The sequence below is a fragment of the Echinops telfairi genome, unplaced genomic scaffold (assembly GCF_000313985.2).
Source record: "Echinops telfairi isolate 266 unplaced genomic scaffold, ASM31398v2 ScPeMD7_7400;HRSCAF=8409, whole genome shotgun sequence".
Taxonomy (NCBI): domain Eukaryota; kingdom Metazoa; phylum Chordata; class Mammalia; order Afrosoricida; family Tenrecidae; genus Echinops; species Echinops telfairi.
Genome location: NW_022111300.1, coordinates 62,241,759 through 62,261,189, shown reverse-complemented (window position 1 = coordinate 62,261,189; position 19,431 = coordinate 62,241,759). Strand labels below are relative to the sequence as shown.

Here is a 19,431-nt window from a genome sequence, read left to right as displayed (position 1 = left end):
AGGGAGGGGGAAAATGAGAAGCTGATGCCAGGGGCTTAAGTGGAGAGCAAATGTTTTGAGAATGATGAGGGTAACGAATGTACAAATGTGCTTTACACAATTAATGTATGTATGGATTGTGATAAGAGTTGTATGAGCCCGCAATAAAATGATTAAAAAAAAAAAGAAACACACGCACACGCATACAAAACCCTTTGTAATAACATGGCTGTTTCTATTAGGTAGCTACAGGCAGAAACCGGGGGCTGTCCATCTACATGCCAAGTGCCCCACCCCCACCCCACCCCCTTATAGGAAGCCATCCCCCTTACAGGAAGTTGGAAGCTGATAAAGGCTAGAGAGCATTCCCAAATTCAGGCCCTTGAGCCAGGAAGCTAGTACCCCTGGGTGGGCCCCAATCTAGGCCAGGTGGCCTTAATTTAGCCAATGGGGTCAACCAGTACCATCAACCACGCCTCCTAGCGGAAGGCCCCAAAAGGCTAGAACTTGGAGACCACCTACCTCTTTTCTAGCTGCTCCTGTCTGTGCTGCAGGTTTCCCTGGCCTAAGGTCGCCACGTGTGGGCGGGAAGTGCCCTGAGAGTGCCTGTGTAAAACCTGAAACTTCTATCCTTTATAAAAAAACTCATTTAGATCACAAACCAGGCTTCTGAGTGAATTCTTTCTCTGGGAAGCCAAGGACCTAGGCATTTCTCACCTGAGGAATCCAACATTTCTATACCTCCTGTTTTATAGTCTGTGAGTTGGCGACCACACACACTCTCTCTCTCTCAAAGCAGGACAGCACACAGAGTGGGCAGCTTTCACAGGGGGAGAGAGGGCATGAGGTTTTTTGAGCCGACACCGGCATCCTGCTTTACTTGCTATTGAAGGTGCCATCACGTGCCACCCACATAGTGTGTGCAGACAGGGGTCTGTCCACAGACAGCAGGGCCAGCCTCAGACTCGCTGCCCTGGGCCCTGCCCCTCGATGCCAGGCTCTACAGCCTGTCCCCGGGGCTCCAGCACGCCCTCCTCTGGCCACTCGCCGTCATCACTGTCCTCACTCTCTCCACCCGACAGGAAGCTCTTGGGGGAGATGTCATGGTCAGTGGGCTTTGTTTTCTTCCTCCGCTTCATCTGCCTGGCCAGCTTGACCAGCTGCTCCTGCTCATCGGACAGCCCCAGCTTGGCACGGCCCAGGCCCAGCTGCTCCCGCTGCCTCTTGTATGCCAGGACCTGCTGGTGGAGGGCCTCGTGATCAATTCCATATAGCCCAGGGGATGCAGTGCCCAATGGGGGCTCCCTGTGGGGGAGAGAGGAGCCTTCATGCACCACACAAACCAAACCCAGGTAATCTGTCCCTGCACCCCAGACAGGCCTTCCAGGCACGGAGAGGCAGGAACAAAGGTGAAGGGTGATGGTTTCCACCGTTTGACCCTGAAGTTGGTGCTGTGAACATCTGCGTACATGTTCTGTGTGTACGTGCATGTGCAGCCCTCATTGGATGCCCTCCTGGGTCATACAGACACTGGTTGGCTGAGGGCCTATAGACTGCGTCCCAGAGTGGCGGCCCACTTCTGCTGTTCCCTTTACTCCTGCCCAGGGCAGTGCCTATGGATACCACAGCCTGGCGGTATGCACACAGGACTGTGAGCAGCATGGCCAGGAAGTGCACGTGAGGCTGGACACGGGTCAGCATCTGGGGTACACACCCTCATCCAACCCAATATCAACCTGTGCCAATGGGTCAGTAGATAGTGGGGCACAATCAACAAAACACTGTTTATAAGGGAAATGGGGAAATATTACCAACCGGTGCCACTATGCTTTGAGGGGCGGGGAAGGCCACAGGAAATGCACAGAACTGAAAGAATGGCCACAGGAGGAGGCATCTGTCCATACATCTCAGATGTAACTGTCATTCAGTAAGCACGCAGCATTTATAATCCCAAAGCAAACCCACTGCCGTGGAATCCTTACTGACTCACAGCAATGCTGCAGGTCAAAGTAGGGCTGCCCCTGTGAGTGTCTGAGACTGTCACATTTTACAGGAGCAGAAAGCCTCTTCTTTGTCCCATGGAGTGGCTGGTGGTTTCGAACTGCTGACCTTGTGGTTAGCAGCCCATTGAGTAACCACTATGCCCCCGGGCTCCTTTTGTGAGGACAAGAAGATGCACTGTTGGGGCTGCGTTCCCAGTGTCCTTTTCTACCAGGCTCTTCCGGGCACATCTTTGAGGATAAACACAAAACCAACAGACACATGAAAATACACTCAAGGAAAATCACCTGGCACCATCTTGTCGCAAGTCTTTTTCGTCAGGGGGCCCAAAATCGGCAATCGCCAGTAATCGATCCACCTGGAAAGGAGGGCCCAGTGGCTTCAGTCAAAACAGCAGTCTCTGCCTGCTGCATGGCCAGCCAAGCTTCAGATTCATCCCAGCACCGTCCTCCCTCCAAGTGCTTCTTCCCTGACCCTGGGCCAACTCACCAGCCTGTCCCTGCTTATAACTACTGGCAAATTAGCCTGTTCTACGGAAGCTTTTCAAAAGCCACAGTTAAAACCTGTGAATATAGCTAGCATCTGCTGGCTGGGCCTTTGGCTGGGGAGGGGCTGGGGTGAGAGGGGCCGGAAGGACCCTGTGGAGCACGCAGCAGCGGCAGTCCATATTGGAAGACAGCGAGGAAGAGGCGGAGACTGGATGCTGTACGTACCGGCAGGGAAACTTTGCACCTGCCTAACCTTGGGCTGCGGGGGATGGGGTGGTGGGTGGTGGGGGTGGTGTTCCAGGGTCAAGGGAGAGGGATGGCCCGGCCTTCAGAGGGTCCCTCCAAGTATTTCCCAGTCCCTCTTCCTATTGCATCTGGCTGTTGTCTTCGCGTTCACATCCAGCTGGGCACTGGGCATCCTCAGAGCATGCCTGGCCTCTGAGCTAGATGCAGGAAATGAACCCCCAGCTTTCAGGAAGCAGGGTAGGTGACCACAAGAGGAACCACCACAACCACAGTTTAAATATCCCTGGAGCAGAGCATCCCATCCAGAGGAAGGTGGGAAAGAAGACCCCAGAGGGGTGCATACTGCCCCCCCCACCTCTCCCAAACAACGGGAACTGTAGAGGCTCCCTAACAAAACCTGAAACCTAGACTGTGCAGCATCCCGCCGTGGCCTGGGGAGGACACTCAGCCACATACACCTAGTGTCTGGCATCCAACTGCAAGGACGAATGTGAACAGCAGCTGGACTGGGAGGAGCTCAGTGGACAGATGCCGCCAAACAAGGGCAGGCTGCGAACTCTGAGAACACTCAGCTGACTCGCATCCACTCTGCCAGGGGCCACGGCTAGCACAGGGACAGATGTCCACAAGGACCACCAGAATGGCTCCGTGAGGTGGGTCCTGGGCCCCAGGAGGGAGCAGGACCTTTCACATGTCCTGGTGGGGACATGGAGTGGCAAGCTGCCATGCACGGCTCTTTGACTAACCACTTGACCATTCCTAAGCACTGCCATGACCGGAAGAAATGCCGCAGCATGTCACTCGGCCACCCAAGGATAGTCTGGGCTCAAAGGGTGATCCCCCCACCTAACGATCTTTCCTTCCCATTCACTTTGAATGGCTGCAGTTAGGGGTTCTGAGCTTGGCTCCAACCCATGCCCTTAGGTTTCAGAGACTGTAAGTCCCTACAGAGGCAGAAAGCCCCTAGGAAGCAGCTGGTAGATTAGAACTGCCAACAGTGAAGTCAGCAGTCCAGTAACACTGTGTACAATAGAACTAGGCAGTGTCTGGCCCTGAGCCACCTCACAATCCCTGCTGCCACGTGTTCACCCCACAAGCCACAGTGACAATCTGTCTCGTGAGGGCCTTCCTCTTTTCCACGGACCGTCTTCGTGACCAGTCTCTTCCCATAGGTGCGTTGATCTGATTCCTGTGCATTACAGTTGCTGTGTATTTAAAAGTGCCTGCAGTTAAGAAGTCGGTCTCGCAAAACCCTGTCATGATCTCCAGCTTCGCTTCCAGCACCAAGGCAATATTTTCCAACAACCGATCCTTCCTACCTGTTTCTAACATTCAAATTCCAGTCAGTGGTAATCATTTATGCATCTTGACTACATGCAACTTCTTTTAATCAGCGAGACAGGAACACCAGGGCAGTTCAGCTGGTCATTCCTCTTCTTCCCTTTGCCTCCACTTGCCAGCCAGGCTCTGGGTCATAGGCAAGTAGAGTGAGAGAGGACCAGGCCCTTGGACTGTGGGCAGACTGGATGACAGGACAATCAGGCACAACCCCCTCCTGTTAGGCAGAATCCCAAAGTTTCTAACTAAGCCTCAGCAGCACCCCCTGGACAAGGGCAGCCCCACAGTAACCCACGTCCTCACCCCACATCTTCTCCTGGAATATGATGCGGAGGCTCAGGGCACCTAGCTATTGCTGCCCCTGTAAGAGCAGGATGGCAGGGTGAGGGGAGGGCCCCGAGGCTCCTCGCCGTCCTTTCCCAAGACACCTATCGCAGCCCACTCCACTTGCTTCCTTACAGCGAGGCCTGGGACTTGCCTGTGGTCTCTCACCCTCACTGGGGCTACTCACATGCCTTCATCGTCACTACCGCATGAGTAACAAGAGTCATCAATGCCACATAAACCTCTTTTCCCCGGATCGGTCCAGATGCAACCTGCTCCTAAGGTCAGTATTGGTTACCGAACCATAACCTTGCAGTTACCTGACGCCTGGTCCACCATGACCCATGGGGCCTTCACTGGCTGGTTCTTCCCAGTCCCAGGAGTGCTGTGCCACAACTTCATTCCAGAAGATTCTGTTGGCTTGCTATCAGGAATGGTGACCTCTCCTCTCTACAGGATCCTGGCTGTGTATGGCCTGACTTGTCTGGAAGCTGGCTGGGGCCTGGTCCGCACCACAGCAACATACAGGCCTCTGCAGGCAGAAAGGTGGCAGCTGCACCTGCGGGCGCTGGGCGGACTCAAAGTGGGACTCGTGCAGCAGGCCAGGGTTCTGCCTTTACTGGGGCATGGCCAGGGACTCCCAGTGCCTGTGTGCTGTGACAGACTCTGTGAGCCCATAGGTGCAGCCACATGTCCATCTACCTCAGGGTCCCCATGGTTTCTGCTCTTGCGTCCAGGGTGTAGTATACCTTTGTCACTACCACCCAGACCATACTTGTTGGCCAAGAGACCGCTGTCCTTGGTTGGTTCTGACCCTATGTACAGCATATCAGAACACTGCCATGTCCTGAGCCATCCTCAGCCATCGCTACAGTGGAGCCCACTGTTCCAGCCACGGCGTCAGTCCACCTCCTTGATAGTCTTCCTCTTTACCAAGCATGATGACCTTCTCCAGTCACCAGTCTCTCCTGACAACAGGTACAAAGTGGGAGAGACGATGTCTCATCATCCTGGCTTCTACGGAACATTCTGGCTGCACTTCTTCCAAGACAGATTTGTTTGTTCTTCTGGTCATCCATGGTGTTTCAGTATTCTTCTCCAACATCATAATCCAAATACATTAAGAAATACAGACCGTTTACTGGTCCGCATTAAAGAGAGCTGCACACACAAGCAACACCAGATGTGGTGGCATCTGGAGAATGGGGCTGGGCACTTGGGCTGGGAACACTAACAGCTTCACTTCTCGTGTGTCCCCCCAAAAGTGCTTCTCAACTGTGGGCATTATGCTTTAAATATTTAGAAGTGGACTTTCCTGGTGTGGGTCTGATTACTGACTGCCTCACCTCAGCCAGGGCTGCGCCTTCTCTGTCCTGAATGAAGATGATGGGTGGCACGTTCCGGAGTATCTGCTGGGACATCAGCAGGTGCCTGGGGAAAGAGAGCAGGCTCCATCAAAGGCAGCATGGAGACAGTGGGCTGAGGGGACATGCCAACATTAAAATGCAGGGACCCACCAAGAACCCAGGTGTGCAGGATAGTTGGTCCAGGACAACGACAGAGAAAGTCTTAGGATTACTGTGCACATAGCTGCAACCCTGGGAACCCCTCAAAAGGACCTTGGGGTAGAGGAGGGCCCAGGGCGAGGCCAGGCCCAGTCCTTGCGAAGCACTAACCGAGATCAGGCTTCTTGGAAAATGTATGTGACACCTTGATATCCCAGAAAGGCCTCCACCTGGGGGTAGGAACAGCAACCGCATGCAGGAAGGGGCACGGGCTCACCGCATGTGGGCAGCGCTCTTCTGCAGGACGGTGCTGGTGTGCTCGTTCTGCTCAGCGGAGAGAGACGTCCTCCAGTACACTCGGCAGGCTGAGAAATCTGAAGTCAGAGACACCTGGGTCCCACCCACCCAGCTTCTAGAGACGGCTCTGTGCACACCGGCTTCCAGACAGACAAGCACAAGGAGCCCCTCAGCTCTGGGCACAGCCATGGCTCCTGGAACCAGTGGCCATCTGTATCAGCTATGTCATCATGGACACCAGGAACCTCGCCTTCCCTCCAGGGGTCATTCATGCCAGCCCCAGGGCACTTGGTTCAGAGCCATTCACCCCAAGATGTTCACCTGCCATTACTGCCCTCCCGTGACACTGACACTGCCATACAGACCTTGCTTATCCTACGACCACCTTCTGATGCTCCATCATCACCTGAGTATGGGCGGCGTCTGGTCTGCTTGCACCAGAACACTCGGCCCCTCTGTCCGCAGATGGCCAGGCTCCCCATCCTGCCTCACCTCAGGGACTCTGGCTCCCTAACCCACCTTGGAGAGCTCCACGTTCAGGTCGTAGACCTCCTGGCTTACTTCCGAGGTGCTTAGCAAATCCGCCAGAGCTTTGTGGAGCAGGCCGTTGAGGACCCTGAGGCGCACGTGGTCTTCCTTCCTGGTCTTCTGTGGGGTCTTTTTCATTAGAGAATCCAACTTGGATGGTTTGTAAGTCTTTGTTAAAAAAAGAACAGCGTGTTCAGTGCCTGGGGCTTTACAAGCGACCAATCAGTCCAGGAAGGAAATGTTTTGAAATGGATTTTGGTGCTAACTACACAAATCTTAATATGATTGAACAATTAAATGATACAATATAAGAAGTATATGCCAATAAGACCATTGGGAACAAAAAGCGTTACAGCCTCAGAAACTCCACACAGGGTTGTGATGAGACAGAATGAACTCCATGACAGAGGGGGGTGGGGGGTGGGTTGGCAGTTACAAATAAACCCCTAAGTAAAGCAAAGCATACAGGAAACAGAACCAAGGGTCTCGATGCGCTGAGGCACTGGAACTGTGCATGGGCCTGGAGGCTCAGGACCACAGTCTCAGGGGCGCAGGTCAATGGCATGCCTGCATCTACAAAGACAGTGCTCTACACCTGGCTCTGGCAACCGGGGTCTTAAAAGTTTGTGAGCAGCCATCGAAGGTACAAATATTGGTCTCTCCCCATCCAGAGCCAAGAAGAGTGAAGAAAACTGAAGCTGAATGGAAGCTATTAGTCAATGAACCATGAGAACCTCAGCATCTACAATCCTATTAGGGTAGAACTAACAGGGTAGAACTGCCCCTGTGGGCTGCCGGGGCTGTAACTCTATGGAGTAGAAAGCTGGTCTTTCTCCAGAGGAGTGGCAGGTAGTTTCTAAACTGCAGACCTTGTGGGAGCAGCCCCACACAAAGAACCGCGATGCCACTTCTGGAAAACTTTGGTGGCCTTGAATCTTAGGTCAAAATTCCATGGTTCAGTGACAACTATTCCCAATCACACTCCTATTGTCCCCACCTAGAAAGGGAAAGAGCTGTGCCCCTCTGAAACCCAATTCCACCCACAGTTCCTAATGGGTGGCACTGCTACTTCATACTTACAAGGTTAGTTCCCAAGGAAGGACTTTCATACCAAAACTTTTTCCTATGGGGAAGAAATAAACATCATGTTGGATACTAATGGTACATTAAGGCTAAGTTCAGTGGTTATGATGGTATAACTTTGTTTCTGATATGCTGTATTCTGACCCCACCACTGTCTGTGTGTCGCACTGTGGTATCTTATGTGTTGCTGTGATGCTGGAAGCTATGTCACTAGTATTTCAAAAACCAGCAGGGCCACCCAAGGTGAACAAGTTTCAGCAGAGCTTCTTGACGAAGAACAGACTACAAATAAGGAACAGGCTTCCTACTTTTCAGGATGTAGGCACTGAAAACTTGGTAAAGTGGGAGGGAAGCAGAAAGGAGGAAGACCCTTGATGACATGAGCTGATGCCATGGCTACCACAATGGCCCCAGCACAATTGGGAAGTTGGTGCAAGGCTGAGTGACATCCCGGTCTGCTGTGTAGGGTAGGGCCTCTGTGAGTTGGCACCTGACAACCACACACTTGGGTACAGAAAGTCCATTATTGGGAATATATTCTATTGAGATCCCTAATAGCATAGGTTGTAGGCAGAAAATGGTTTTAATCTAACCTAGTTCATTAGTTTAATTCAATCTTCGTTTCACGTTAAATCCAATAAACTTAAGCTAAACTTCATATTCCCGCTGATAAAGAGGTTTCCCATGGAGGGACAGCTCACTATCTCTGACACTGCAGACACTGGAATGGAAGAACCAAGCAAATGGATGGTGGAAGACTAGAACCAGGTTTCTCTCTGCTGTCCTAGGGATGTACAGAGAAACCAAGGGAGGCGGCCACAAGGAGTTGTGCACAAGGAGAGGTGGAGCCATTAATATTAACTCATCTACGTTAATACAGATGATCACATAGACATATCACAGAAACATGTATACCTAAGTTAGGAGCTCTCCTGGTGCGATGAATTGTCAGTTGAGTGCTAACCACAAGGTTAGCAGTTCAAACCTACCAACTCTCCGAGGGAGAAAGATGAGGCATTATGCTCAAAGGATAGTTCTACCCTCCTACCGTAGCACTGAGTCAGCATCGACTGGATGACAGTGAGTCTGGTTTGATATATACCCTTCTTCCCCTTGTCAGCTGAGAGGGATGAAAAGAATGACAGCCCAGGTGCATATGAGTACACCGACAGAGATCTCGGTTCCTCATGCCACTCTCCAAGAGGAGAGGAAAAGGACTCCTTAGAGAAATGGCATATTTGATGGCTGAGAAAGGAGCATGTCGCAGTGCAAGGAAGTTTTGATTGCAAGAAAGCAAAACCAACAAAAACCAAGCCCACACTGATGAGTTGTGTCAAAGGAGCAGAGGAGTCAACTGCAGGGACTCCCAACTCAGGTGACAAAAGAGCGTTGTCCTGAGCTCTACAGTTCATGACTTCCAGAGTTGATTAAATAAACAACGAGGAAGAAGAGGCACAATTCACACGCAGAGGAAATCCTAGGAATTTATGTGGATACTCCAACCACAAGGAGAGGAGCATTCCACCCCCTCTTTCAGTGTGGCCTGGGAATTATAATTCCCTCCCAAAATGCCTGGGGCGGGGTGGGGGTGGGGGCGCATCACAGTGGGGAAGGCTGACAAACCTTTTCTCCACCACACAACCAAGGCTAACACCAACAGTGATCAAAGTCATGCTGAGCACACACCTGTCACATGATGTGGTGAAAATGCCACTTTACATCTGTGGTCTTACTCCCCAATCTCACACCTCCAGCTTAATCAGGGGAGAAAAAAGCCACTGGTGCCAAGTCCAATACCAACCCATACCCAGCCTGCATTTGGTCTTAGCTACCATACTAAGCCTACAGGACAGAGGAGCACAGCCTTGGGGGGTTTCCAAGGCTTTCCAAGGCTGGGTATCTGTCTCTCTTGGAGCTGCTTGTGGGTTCCAGTTAGAAGTTGGGTACTTTAACCACTGTACTACCAGGGCTCTTGTAATCTTGAGAAAAAGAAGATACATTCTAGTAGAGGGGCCCCTATAACATGTGTCCAACTAAAACCAAACCAACAGCCACTGAGTCCATTCTGACTCCTACCGACCACATGGGACAGAGTAAAGCTGGTCTTAGGGTTTCCAAGGCTGTAACCCTTTCTGGGAGGTGATAGCCTCATCTTTCACCAAGGGGAATTGCTGGTTGGTTCCAACAGTTGACCATTCAGTTAGCTACTAGGGATCCTGTCCAGTGTTCCTTAAAACTGTCAAAAACCATAAATCTATTGCCAACTGATTTGATGTCGATCCATGGCAACCCCATGTGACAGACAGAATTGCTCCACAATGAGTCCTTGGCTATCACTGCAGACCTGTCTTCTGACCATAACCCAGGAGCCTTCCCAAACTGTCAAGGTCATCAAAAATAAGTCTGGGAACTGTCACAGCCAAGAGTATTCTAAAGAGATATGTTGGCTAGAGGTAATGTAGAATCCTAGAACCAGGAAATTAGACATTATATAAAACTATGAAGTCTGAATAAACTGTAAGCTTTAGTTAATAACAATGGACTACCAGGAGGATGGTGCCCATGTAGAATCACCGGCTCTGTGCTCCTGTTGTTAGACCAGAAAATCCAGAGGAATGGAAGAAGCTTTCCAGAAATTCAAGCCAAGACCATGAGAGGGGACCACCTACCTTGTGGAGGAGACAGCGATAGTTCTGTGGGTGAGTATGGTGGTTGTTTGGGGAGAACTAGCCACACAGCAGCGGGAAGGGATGTTAAACAATGAGTGTATGGAACCTTGGGGGACAATGGACCAGATTTTAGGTATCTGGGTAGACACTTTGAATTCATTTTTACCCAAACTTCAGTGACTCACACCATGGGCAAACACCAGGATGAGCATGGAAGCTGACCTGGCAGGCAGCAGCGCACAACGCAGGGGTGACACCAGGACTTAACACAGAGGCTCTGCGGAATGGACTGAACCCTACCTCGGAGCTGTCTATACCCTTGGGTGAGGGCTGGGGCACTTGGATTGGAGAGGAAGCAGAGAGTGGGTGTCCCAGGATTGTGGAAGTGGCAATTGTTGGACCTTGGGGGGAACCCCCGGCTCAGTGGGTGTCTGGTGGAAGCACCTCAGCGTTCACCTTGCAGTGAGTTGACAGGTTGACATCCGTTGAACAGGGAGCTACACTTGGAGGAGTTGGCCTAGGAAGGCCCCCACTGGCATCAACCCCAGGCTTAGGGTTAACAGAGCCCAAGCGAATCAGAGATTGAACTGTGTAGGACAATACTCGTGGGCTGCAGCTCCAGATGGAACTGTACTCGCATAGACTCCTCATACTGACAGTGTCTGGAGTGCTGGGTCACTGGGAATATTGATGATGTTAATAGTGCAATCGACTTATACCCCAGGGGGGTGGACTGACAATGCTATACTTCTTTGTTTACATAGGTTTTTGCTTTCCTGCTTGTAGCTTGCTTATGTGTGTGTGTGTGTGTTTCTTTGGGGGTATGTGTGGTTTGTTTGGTTGCTGACTGGCCTATGGCTGCTATTGACAGTTGGTCTTCCAGGGTTTTGATTTTGTCATATTACAACTGCCAAAGTAAACCTGAGATGTGCAAGTCCCATGAACAAGTAGATGGAGTCTGGGCTCCTACTTCACTTTAGCCCAGCATTTCTCAACCTGTGGGTCATGACCCCTTTGGGGACCGAACGACCCTTTCACAGGGGTCGCCTGATTCATAACAGTAGCAAAATGACAGTTCTGAAGTAGCAACGAAAAAAATTTTATGATTTGGGGTGGGGTGGGTCACCACAACATGAGGAACTATATTAAAGGGTCACGGCATTAGAAAGGTTGAGAACCACTGCTCTAGCCCAAATCCAAGAACAGTTAGTTCTGGTAACATGGCCCTTCTCAGTGCTTACCTTCATGAAAGGATCCCTGAAGATAAAGGTGCTACAGCAAAGTGTGCCTATAGCAGATGGTGCCTATCAATCAGAATAAGTGTCTGGGGTCTTACAAGCTTGTAGTCAAACAAGCAGCCATCTAAGCATGGAGTCAACTAAATTCCACATGGAAGAAGCACACCAACTTGTGTGATCCAAAGATGGCAAAAAATTCCAATATGGCGGAGGAAAAAGTATCAGAGCTAAAATTATGAACACCCAATCTGTAGAAGACTACAGTGGACAGTGGGAGCCCAAAACCCATCTGCAGAGTATGTGGTCAGATTGAGCGGCTGGCTGATCTGCTCTAGCCACAGGCAAGAGACTTGAACAGCCTTGCTGTCAGGCAGGGACCACTGTAATCTTGAACATGCTGAATGGAACTGCATACTTGGCCAGAGGACCTCACTGTAGACCCGACCTGAGTTGGTCCTGTGTGCAATTATCTCTTACTTGTTCCATGAGAGAAATTTCTTCCCTGGCTTTTGGAATATTGATGAGGGTATTTTCTTTCTTACTCTTCATTTGTACTTTGGTCTTTATATTATTATTATTTTATCCTTACCACCTTATTTTGATTTTTATTATTCTGTTGGGTTTCCCAGTTTGTGAACCACAGGAGGAGTGGATGCATATTGATAATAATTGAAACGGGGGTTGACAGGATGCCGGAGTGCAGAGTAGGTGACAGGGAGGGAAGGGGATTTCAGGAGTGGGACATGAAGGCAGAAGGGGAGGATGGGAGGATTAGAACTGTGATTGGACAACTCATTTTAAAAGAAATTTAACCATGGGATGGGGGTTAGGGTGTTCTAATGTTAATATGGTAATGATTGTACAATTCTCCTCGATATGATTGAATGGTTGAAATGTTTGCTATGTAAATTTTGCCAATAGAATTGTTAAAAAATAATAATGTAATGTCGGGGGTTTAAATGGAGAGAAAATGCTTTGAGAAACGATGTACAAATGCGCTTTACACAATTGATGTGTGTATGGATTGGGATAACAGTTGTATGAGCCCCTAATAAAATGTTAAAAAATAATAATGTATAAACAATGGTTCATTCATTATAACAAATATATCACACCAGTTACTAATAGAAGAAACTAGCTGTGGGGTATTCAGGAACATTATACTATCATTGTAATTCTTCTGAAAACGTAAAGTTGTTCTAAAAATACAGTGTATTAAAAAAACAACAAAACAAAAACTGGATATAACTACCTTAGTAAAATTAAAACTGCTGTGGAATTAAATTGGGATGGTTGCTGTGCCAACTTAGCTAGGTTATGATTTCCAGTGGTTTGGCTGACACTGGCCTGTTTTTCCATAATGTAATATCATCTTTTGGTATGTGACCTGATATGATCAAGCAGATGAAAGATGAGTTTCCCTGAGGGTGTGGCCTTCCTCCACGATATAAATGGATGTTCCACAAAGCTCATGATCGCATTCTCCACCCTGCATACCCCTCCCCTCCTCTTCTTGCCTCTGGTTCATGATACATAAACCCACTGCCATTGAGTCTGTTTCCACTCATAGTGATCCTATCTGGCAGAGTAGAACTGTCCTTTTCCGTTTTCAAGGCTGTAAATCTTCTATGGGAGAATAAAGCCTCATTTCCCTCTTGGTACGGCTGGTGGGTTTGAAATGGTGACCTAAGGGTTAAGCAGCCCAACACATAACCTTCTAAGACACAGACAGCCTGCTGCTGGGCCTGCAGCTGTGGGGTTCCTCAGCCCCTGAAGCCAAGTGAGCCAAAAGGGGCCACTTCCCCGAGTTTAGGTCTCAGAACATCCATCTGAAGTCAATTCCTTGATGTAAATTTTTATACACACACACACACACAAAGGGGCTTCAAAAGGTTTGAGGAGGAATGGAGTTGAAATATGGCAGAATTTTCTCAGGAACTTTTGTTGTTGTAGTTAGGTGCTGTCGAGTCGGTTCTGACTCAGAGTGAACATAAGTAGAACAGAAAGAACCACTGCCCAGTCCAATGCCCTCCACACAATTGTCTTGTTTGAGCTCTGTGTTACAACCCATCTCCTTGACGATCTTCATCTTTTTCAGTGAGCTTCCACTTGACCAAGCATGGTGTCCTTTTCCAGGGATTGATCGCTTGTGGTAACGCGTCCCACATATGAGATGAACTTTCACAATCCTTCCTTCTAATGAGCATTATGGATATACTTCTTCCAGGACAAACTTGTTCAGTATTTTCCACCAGCACCATAATTCAAAGGCATGGATTCTTCTTTGGGCTTCCTTATTCAATGTCCAACTTTCACATGCATATGAGACAACTGAAGCTCAGATACTTTATTGGCAAGCTCTTTGTTGGCTCGGTTCCTCTAGCAGCCCTGCTGGCACTGTGGGTTAGGCATTGGGCTGCTAACCACAAGGTGGACGATGAGGTGGGAGATTTAGTTTTGGGAACCCTACATGGGGTCTCTATGAATGGAAGCCCACTGGATGACGTTGTGATTGTTAAAAACTAAGGGTTTTGGTATCAAGAGTGGTTCCAGAGGAACAAAACCTTGATGATGAGCTCTGAATTGGTTCTCAATCAACAGTGCCCTGGTTAGCCTTGGCTGCAATCCGCAAGGTCAGCAGTTTGAAACCACTACCTGCTGCGGCAGCAAGACGAGGCTTTCTACTCCCATCATCAGTTACAGTCTTGGAAACCCATAGTGGCAGTTTTAACCTGTCCTAGGGGGTCACTATGAGTCGGCATCGACTTGATAGAAATTTACTATTTTTTTTTAATCTAGGAAAATTTCTCACCCTCACGGGCATTGCCCCCCAACCCCCGCCTTGTAAGCACGAACCCCAGGCACCGAGCCCTTTCCCCTCACCGTGGGAACCGCCCAGCCCCTGGCCATTACTTGGTTTTTGAGGCGAACTTCTTGAGCAGGTTCTTGTTGCCACAGGAGACCAGGGAGCCGTGAAGGCCTCGGGGGCAGCCCAAGAGGAAGCTGCGCAACGCCTCACAGCCGCCCAGCAACAGCCCGAGCCTCGCGTGGCCGCCCCACAGACCTCCGGCGAACACCCACATGACAGCCGCGCTGAATTCGGGTCTGCGGGGCACGACGGGCGTCGCTCGAAATCTGCGTCAGAACTCGGGGTGGGGCTATAAGTGGGCGGGGCGTGGTGGGCCGAGCGACGCGGTTGGGGCGGAGCTACAGGTGGGCGGGGCTTCTCGTGAGCAGGGCTTATGGATGGAATCAGAGCACGGAGCTAGGCCTGACGACGTTGGGCGGAACGAGTAGCGAGCGCGGAGCCGGATGTTGTGTGGACCACTCCACGCGTGGACGACTTAGGGGTGAGGACAGTCGCCGCGTGGGTGGGGAGATTAAGCTGCGACGGGGCGGAGCCTGACTTGCTGGGGGTGGGGTTGGACGTGTGGGCAGTGCCCGCAGGGGCGTGGCTCGCGCGGCTCCCTCGGTGGTAGTGGCTGTCCTCCACGGCGGGGAGAAAGCCCGCCCAGCAGGCTTTTGTGGGAAGCACGGAGCGAGGGATTTAAAACCACAAATCTAATGTGTAAAGGTGTGTTACACAAAGTTAGAGATCTGAGAATCAAGACCTCTGTGAGGCCTCCTTAATTATAATGAGGAGACGTCCTGAGATAAAAGACCCATCCTGCCTAAGATATTCTACAGTGCGTATCCACATGCAAAACCTCTCAGGAAAGAGGTACTGTATTCCAATCATCCTGCCTGTCACTTCCTGCAAGCAGACTGCCTGGAACTCGCTCATCCTGCCTGTCACTTCCTGCAAGCAGACTGCCTGGAACTCGCTTCTTGTGTCTGTGTCCCCAACCCCAACACACACACACACACACACACACACACACACACACACACCACTAGAATGTAAGCCCATTGAGATCATAGACTGGACTTTGTTTCCTAAAGTAGCATGTGCAGCAGAGTTTGGCACACATAATTACTTGATGAATAAATAAGATGAATGCATATTAGAGCATACAGAATACTCTGAAACCCAAGAAGCTATCAGAACAGAATTGAAGACAGCATAATCCAATGGTAAATTCACAGATCTTCAGGCACACTATCCTGGGTTTTAAGCTAAATTAGGCTATTTGTAGGCTATGGGACGTGAGTAACATCTTCTTTGGGCTCAGTTTCCTTTATCTGTGAAATGGGGAGTTGTGCAGTGAATGCCTTGACATGGCTTTTCTAGTCATAGTCTTTGTAACTCCTACTTAAACTGGGTAAGACCATAAAAATTGGGTGTGTTTTCTCTTTTCCGGATGTAAGAGAAGGTAGGGAAGCTATTGGTAGGATTATAGGGTTCTGTTGTGAGTGAAAGTTGAGGGTTAATTGTGATTGTAAAAACTTTGAACATGAGGATTGGTCAATTTTGTCTTCCTGTTGGATAGAAAAAGGCCGTCAGCAGAAGATCGGGGAATCTCACTACCATCAAAAAAGAAGAGCCAGATCTCTGGATCTTGAGTCCATGTGCATTGAACTTCCTTGATCCAGGGCAGAAAGCTGTGTCACTAACAGTGGCAGAATGTAGTAATTAGTAATGATTGTTCATGTATACTGAGGGATTGCGAAGTGCTTCAAATTCATTATTTCACTTTGTCCACAGGCAAGTCTATGAGGGAAGGATTATTCCATCTTCCAAGTGACACAGGGACAGTGTATGAGTACAAGAGTCAGAGAGGTGGGATTAACAGCCTAGGAGTGAAAAAACAATGGAGTGCTTTAGGCAAGAGGCTCACTTGTGGAATGGGATACCCCAGGCACTTAATTGAGGGAGCTGGGTTTACTGACCCCCAAAACTAGAGCTGAGTGACATTAGGATGAGGCTTTTTTAAAAAAATCATTTTATTGGGGGATCATACAGCTTTTATTACAATCCATCCATCCATCCATTGTGTCAAGGACATTTGTACATTTGTTGAGGATGAGGCTTCTTTAATGCAGGGTGGAGTGTCCCCTGAACATTTATTGACCACACTAAAACAGCTCTGTGACACTGCAGAGCAGGGCAGAGGCCAGGGGAGCTCCTGGCTGAGAGGCCTCAGACCAGAGGGAGGCCTGCCTTCAGGCATGGCTGGAAAGACCAAAGACCATGGCTAGCCTGACCAAACAAAATGTGTCTTGAGCATTTCTGATGAATTGTATCCTACTAGGTTCCCTAATAGCGCCCATAACTTCAAGTATGGTCTATGCATTCTGTGAGGCCATTGCAATGATCAAATCGACGTTGAGCATGCTGGGGGATAGACAATTGGTGTAAGACTTGGTTAGGAAGGTTGGAGGCTAGGGGCTTGTCTGACCTCAGCCTCAGGAATCAGCCTTGAAGTGATGATGCTGATGGTGAGTCTCCTTCTTCCACCTTGTGTAGTCAGAGGAAGTCAGATACTATCTCTGTGCCACTTACTCCAGGGACGATGGTAATAAAACTGCCTTGTGAAATAATGGATTTAAAGTACTTAGTAAATCAAGAGAGAAAAAAGTACTCAATAAGCTCTCACTAAATATTAACTATGATCACTATTCTTAAAGTTTTTCAACCAAAATAGTACCACACCAGCCTGTAAGTAGTCACCACTCATCTGTCATATGTCCTATTGTGGTGGCTTGCATCTTACTATGATGCTGGAATCTATGCTGTCAGTAATTCAAATATCAGCGGAGTCAACCATGGTGGACAAGTTGCAGCTGAGCTTGCAGATTAAAACCAACAGAAGAAGGGCCTACTGAAGTACTTCTGAAGTTAGCCAATGAACAGACATCCCTCAGATCTCATCAGAAGGTTGTCCAATACAGTGCAGCTGGAAGATGAGTCATGTGGGTTGAAAGATACTCAAAATACACAGTGCCTATAACCACGAACTCATGCCCACCAACAGCCATGAACTCATGCCCACCACAATGAACTCATGTGGGAAACTCACACTGAGGGAAATATGACAAGGACTATATTCCCTAACTTAGAGGGACTCTGGAAAGCTAGTATTCCACGGTAGGAAAGCCACCACTTTGGTAAGTTAGAGATAAAGTCCAAGTGCATTATCCTGCTTTAAATATCTTTCCCACAGATTCTCCCCTAACAGTTAAGCTGCGTTAAAGTGAGCACATAGTTGATTTTATCTCCCTATAGAAGCAGACATTCTATTGCTATCTCCTCCCACTGTGGCGCCCATCCCCCCTCATACCTTTCCCCAATGGTTTCCTCACCTGTAAGCTCAGGGACCTTCTTGTAGTTACCACCCACTTTGTGACTGTGTAACTACTGAATATGCATGTCTTGTAAAGACCTCTCTTTCTTCTCATACCTCCACGTGGACCATTAAGAGGAGCTGAGGTTAGCATGCTACCATAAAATGTGTCTGACTCCTTTATTTTATTCTCTCTCCTATCTTCTATGACTTTACTATGATCTTTATATATTATAGCCATACAATTGTGCCTACAGACCCTTCGGTTGTTAGAGGCTGGCTTCCTCTGACAAACTCATGCACACCAACAACCATAAAGATGGCGCCAGACCAGACAACATTTTACCCCGTGGCATGAGGCATCATTATGAGTGGGAGCCAGCTCAGTCAAGAGTGAGAACCTTCCAATGAGCTCTAACATCTAGAAGGGAGCCCTGGTGGTGTCATGGTTACAAGTTGAGCTGTGCTCCCTATGGTCGGCACTTTGAAAGCAACATTTTTGGAAGTTCCTCCTTGGGAGCAAGACTGGGCTGTCTACTCCCATAACCAGTTACAGTCTCGGAAACCCTAAGGGGGTGGCTGTGAGTGGGCATTGACCAGCTGGCAGTGAGTAAGCCTGAGAACAGTTCTAGAAGGAGCCCTGGTGGGACAGTGTTCAGCATTCATCTGCCAACTGAAATGTGGACAGTTTGGACACACACACACACACACACACAGTGGGTACACAGCAGAAAGACCTAGGGATCAGCTCCCAGGAAGATGACTGATTTGGAACTGTGTGGGGCAGTTGTCCTCTTTTACCTGGGTCACTACACAGTTGGAATTGACTCGACATTGTCTTGCAATAGTAACAGCAGCATATATAAAGACACAAGGTAGCACAGTGGTATCTCTTGTTTAATCTGCCAGGTTTCACTCCACAGAATTTTCATATCTCATTTAAGAAGCACTTCATTGGGAATGGGAAGGCCACTGAGAGAGGCAAGGATGCTTTCAACCATGTTTTCCATCATCTGGTGCCTGGCTTGATGAGTTGCACTCCCAATGTGCAGGGTCAGGATGACATTCTTCAGCTTCAGCAGAGGGTGATCTCTGAAACACAAGTGAATGGAAGATCACGGTTCAGACTTATTTGGTCTCTTTACTTGATATTCTTTCACCTCACATCCCTGCTGGGGAAACAAAGGCTCTGAGAGGCTGTAGGGCAAATCCAAATGTCTAGGGATGACCACGACTCATCTAATGTATATGGTGGCCAACATTTTGGGCACCTGGATCCTAGCATCATTGTAGGAGCTGTGGTGGCATAGGGGGTTATGAATTGAGCTGTTGACCATAAAGTTAGTGGTTAGAACCCAACAGCCGCTCCACAGGAGAAAGATGAGACCCTCTGCTCCTGTCGAGATTGAAAATCTCAGAAACCCACAAAGGCAGTTCTCCTACAGGGTTGCTCTGAGCTGGAATTGACTCGATGGCAGTGAGTTTGGCCACTGGTCACTCTTGGAGAAAGA

The 19,431-nt window shown here is 49.2% G+C and overlaps 2 protein-coding genes across 2 annotated transcripts in view; both read right to left on the bottom strand.

Annotated features, from left to right (window-relative positions):
- Positions 1-388: 388 nt before the first annotated feature.
- RBFA (ribosome binding factor A) lies at positions 389-14,783 on the bottom strand. The gene is made up of 7 exons (XM_004715943.2): positions 14,610-14,783; positions 7,787-7,829; positions 6,698-6,874; positions 6,159-6,271; positions 5,723-5,807; positions 2,268-2,338; positions 389-1,284 (listed from the first exon to the last, which is right to left on the bottom strand). The coding sequence occupies exons 1-7, from the start codon at positions 14,777-14,779 to the stop codon at positions 939-941; spliced, it is 1,005 nt and encodes a 334-aa protein (XP_004716000.2). The 5' UTR covers positions 14,780-14,783; the 3' UTR covers positions 389-938.
- Positions 14,784-18,799: 4,016 nt separating this feature from the next.
- The window catches only part of LOC101663889 (glyoxylate/hydroxypyruvate reductase B-like), a 35,622-nt gene continuing 34,990 nt past the window's right edge, over positions 18,800-19,431 (bottom strand). Inside the window, exon 6 of the mRNA XM_004715928.2 lies at positions 18,800-19,012. Within this exon, the coding sequence (XP_004715985.1) occupies positions 18,856-19,012 (157 nt within the window). The 3' untranslated portion in view covers positions 18,800-18,855. The remainder of the gene's footprint in view (positions 19,013-19,431) is intronic.